Source organism: Alexandromys fortis, unplaced genomic scaffold (genome assembly GCF_014885135.2).
Source record: "Alexandromys fortis isolate MF-2015 unplaced genomic scaffold, M_Fortis_MF-2015_v1.1 scaffold_372, whole genome shotgun sequence".
In the NCBI taxonomy this organism is placed as follows: domain Eukaryota; kingdom Metazoa; phylum Chordata; class Mammalia; order Rodentia; family Cricetidae; genus Alexandromys; species Alexandromys fortis.
In genome coordinates, this window is record NW_026068255.1 from 454,972 (window position 1) to 459,787 (window position 4,816).

The window sequence follows — 4,816 nt, forward strand, 5'->3', positions numbered from 1 at the left end:
TTTCCTACTCCAGTGCAGCCTGGGGGTTCTCTCAGTGCCTCCCAGCAACACGGGCCTTCCTCACACTGATTTTAACTCTTCTCTTCTGTGCACAGAGTGAACCCAGCACATCTTTAAATAAAAGGAAACAGAGGAAACTACTTCTCATAGCTATGTCTGCTCTGACCAGTGTACCTTAGAAAATTCATGTACTTTGCTAAGAATGGAGAAAGCAACAACTCAAAAAGTCTTTTAGTATACTTTGAAAGTGTAGAAAATATTAAACTTTTTACAATTAATTTATTCGTAATTACTTAAGAATTTTACTTTCATTGAAAGAAGGACTATTATTTTAATTACGCAATTGAAAAGAAAAGGACACATTCCTTATAGAAACAGGAATTGAAAGAAAAGAATTGAAGGATTATATTCGAAGAAAGGAAGATAAATAAATAAAACATGTTTTTGATGAGAGAAGAGCTGTACAGTTTCAGAATGTGGGGAGAAATCTGAGATGAGGCATACAGACTTCTGGGATCACAGAAGACATCAGTGAGTGAGTCTCATTGATAGAGCTAGAAGAGAAGAGGGAGAAATCTCTGTAACATCTGAGGAGCGAGCTTATTTTAAGGTAAGTGGGAAGAAAAGCCCAATAATTAAGATCACAAGAGAAGATAGGATTTCCAGGGAACTAAAGGGCATTCAGCAGTCTCTTCTAGTGAAACGAGGGAGGGACTACTAAGCACACAACTGCTCTGATCCTGGGGCTCTGGGAAAAAACAAATCCAAAAAATAAAACTGATGGCATCTAGGTGGATAGAAGAACAATAAAGCATAATTTATGCCCCAAGAAGTAACTTTGGATGGTTATAGCAACACAGGACTATAATCCCAGTCCTTGGAGGCTGCGGCAGAATTGAAGCAACTTAGAGGCCAACATTGAGACCCTGTCCCAGCTATATAGCAAATGGAAAACAAATGAAAAAAGGGGTCTGGGGAAAGGGCTCCATCTGTTACGTGCTTGCTATTCAAGCATGAAGACCCAAATTCAGATCCCTAACACTCAGTTAAAAAGCTGGATCTGTTGATGTGTTTGTAAACTCAGCTCTTGGGAAGTAAAGGCAGGAGAATTTATGGAACTCTCTGTCAAGCCAGCCTAATTGAAAGGATGAGCTCCAGATTCAGAAGGACACGCTGTCCCAAAAAATAAGATTGCAGACGATGTTTGATGTCAATCAATTGCCTCCACATGCACTCACATACAACTAGGAATCCATTTTGGAAATATTTAATGGCCCAGATTGCAGGAAACATGAAGCTCAACATCAAACATAGTAGTGGAAAATAAGCATAAATACCATCGGACTCTGTCACTAACACGACCATCTGGCTCCATGGTGTTTCCTAGCTTGTGTGTAAGAAACAAGTCTATACAAGGACATCTCTACCTTTTCTACATTTTAAGTAGAAAAATATAGACAGTATTGTATTAAAAAGCCAGCTTTAATTTTTAATTATTATTATACATTAAAAATATTTTTCTTGCTAAATTAGCTTACAAGGTAATTCCCACATAGGATTTTCAGACATATTTAATTTTGGTTGATTCTGCCCACCTCCACACCTCCTGTCTTCTCCCCATCCCTTCTTCTTCCTGCCATACCTATTGGTCCCCAGTATTTCCCTTCCACATTGTTCCATATCCCCCACCCCCTTTTAAAAACCTTTCTTTCTCCCAGTCATGTGATCCCCTTTCTGGTTTTCTGTTCTTTACCCATGTTCACAACCACTTGGATCCACATATTTAACAATGAATTTAAGACAAGGAGCTGGGCAGTGGTGGCTCATGCCTTTAATCCAAGCACTTGGAAGACAGAGGCAGGCAGATCTCAACGTTCAAGGCCAGCCTGATCTATATAGTGAGTAGAATACCAAAAACAGTCAGAGCTACACAGAGAAATCCTGTCTTGAAAAACCAAATTGAGAGAGAGAGAGAGAGAGAGAGAGAGAGAGAGAGAGAGAGAGAGAGAGAGAGAGAGAGGAGAGAATAGCATTTATCTTTCTGTGCCTGGGTTGCCTTGCTTAATATCATACTTTTAGTTCCATATATTTTCCTGAAAGTTCATAATTTCATTTTACTTTACAGATGGATAAAATTCCATTGTTTATATGTACCAAATTTTCATTATCTGTTGTTACTTGATGAACATCCAAGCTGATTCCCTTTCCTGGCTATTGTGAATACAGCACACAGACATGGATGTGCAAGTATCTCTGCAGGAGGATGTAGAATCCTTTGGGTATATCCCAGGATCAGAAAAGCTGGATCACATGGTGATTCTTCTTTTAATTTGTATAGAAATAACCAGACTGATTCCCACAGTGGCTGCATCAGTTTACATCCCCACCAATATTCTCACCAGCATTTGTTGCCATCTGCTTTCTCAATGATGTCTATGTTGTCTAGGGTGAGATAAATCTTGAAGTAGTTTTAATTTCCATTTTCTTGATACCTAATGAAGATGAACACTTTAAAAATATTTATTGGACACTTGTGTCTTTTCTTCTGAGAAATGTCTGTTTAGGTAATTGGTCCATTTATTGATTGGTAGATTTTTTTATGTGGTTAACTTTTGCAATCCTTGACATATTCTAGATATCAACCCTTTGCCTGAAGCACAGCTGGAGAATATTTTCTCCTATTCTGTAGGCTCTGTTGATAGCATCCATCTTTGCTGTGCAGAATATTTTAATTTCACGTAATCAATCACGTTGGTCAGTTCTTGGATGGGTGCTATCTTTGTTTTTAAAGAGCCAGTGGTTGGGAGCAGTCTATCTACTCCTATTCTCTGAATCTTTCAAGTCTTTTTTCTTGCTAGGCGATGTCTGCCTGGTGGAACATTTAAAAGATGTTCCCCGTTAGATCCAACTTAAGAAACGAGAAAATTGGGTCAAAATGTAAATGCTCACAGCTAAAAACTGTAGTAGACTGGTGATTTACTCAAAATCACTAAAGAAAAAAAATGATTCGTGATAGCGTAATAAACTAAAGATTTTTTATCACAATCCACAACAGACTCTTAGGATTATTACTTAATATAATAATGGACAGATATTAGGAAAATTTGAGGGAATGCCATGGAAAATAATGTCTCACACTCTCAAAATACTTTGGTTTTGAAAAGAAAATCTGTGGTCAGAATGAGTGGTCATCATGAAGAATAGTGTTGTACAATAACTCTTTTCTTTTAAGTGATGTCAAATCAAACCTCAATTACCGAATTTCTCCTCCTGGGAGTGACAGATATACAAGAACTGAACACAATTCTCTTCGCTATTTTCTTCACCATCTACTTTGTCAATATAACTGGGAATGGAGCCATCCTGACGATCGTCATCTTGGATCCAAGACTCCACTCACCTATGTATTTCTTCCTGGGGAACCTAGCATGTCTAGACATCTGCTTCTCCACCGTGACAGTGCCGAAGATGCTGGAGAACTTCCTCTCCACAAGCAAAGCAATTTCCTTCCTGGGGTGCATAACCCAGCTGCATTTCTTCCACTTCCTGGGTAGCACAGAGGCCCTGCTGCTGCCAGTGATGGCATTTGACCGCTTTGTGGCGATCTGCAAACCACTTCACTATTCTGTCATCATGAATCGCCAGCTCTGTGTTCAGATGACTGTCACCATCTGGACCACTGGCTTTTTACATGCTTGCTTCACTCTGTAATGACATCTCGTCTGAGGTTCTGTGGTTCGAATCAGATTCACCATTTCTTCTGTGATGTTAAGCCATTGCTGGATCTGGCCTGTGGAGACACTAAACTCAACATTTGGCTGCTCAATACCATCACAGGGACCATTGCTCTCAGTCCATTTTTTCTGACATTTCTCTCCTATTTCTACATTATCACGTATCTTTTCCTCAAGACCCGTTCTTGCAGCATGCTCCACAAAGCATTGTCCACTTGTGCCTCTCACTTCATGGTTGTTATTCTGTTCTATGCTCCTGTTCTTTTTATTTACATCCGTCCCAGCTCAGGCAGCTCTCTGGATCAGGACCGGGTCATTGCCGTCATGTACAGCGTGGTCACTCCTGCTCTTAACCCACTCATCTACACCTTGAGAAACAAGGAAGTGAGGAGTGCTTTGAATAGGAAGATGAGAAGATGGCTTTGACTTAAAGAAATCTGAAGAATTCTTCTGGGGCATAAATAACTAGGCAGTGAGAAAGTTTAGAGACAGCTACATTTCTCAATTTTAAGGAAGTATATTTTTGAGAAAATTCAACAATTGAAAATATGTAGGAAAACTGCATGGCAGTATAAATTAGTATTTTCTCAGATAATGCAAGGGAAAGTTGAACATGTATGACTGTAGCTACAGAATCCTCCTGAATCTCTTTGAGAATATCAGTTGACAATCTTGGCTTGTGATGTATTTTAATACATTATCACATGTAATTGGGCTTAAAAATATGTGTTTGCCACCCATTTTTAAAGTAAATAAACAGCACTTATTCATTTATCTGTGTGAATGCTTTTGGTTAATACACATTAGTGAGGAGAATAAAAGCATTACATTTTTTTCTTCTTATTAAAAATAGATTCTTTTTTTCATACCATATACCTTGATTACAGTTTTTCCTACCTCTTTTCCTCCCAGTTTCTTCCTCCCTTACCTCCATCCAGGTCCACTCCATTTCTGTTTCTCATTAGAAAAGAACATTCTTCTAGTGATAACACCCAAACCTGACAAAATAAAATATAAGATATAACAAAACATCACAATGAGACTGGGCAAGATAACCCAACAGAAGGAAAAGAACCCCAAGA

The 4,816-nt window shown here is 38.7% G+C and overlaps 1 protein-coding gene across 1 annotated transcript; it reads left to right on the forward strand.

The window, feature by feature from the left end:
• Positions 1-3,234: 3,234 nt before the first annotated feature.
• On the forward strand, positions 3,235-4,160 carry LOC126494280 (olfactory receptor 12D1-like). The gene is given in 2 exon segments (XM_050131534.1): positions 3,235-3,691; positions 3,694-4,160. Coding segments are annotated over 2 exon segments (924 nt in total).
• The last annotated feature ends 656 nt before the right edge of the window (positions 4,161-4,816 follow it).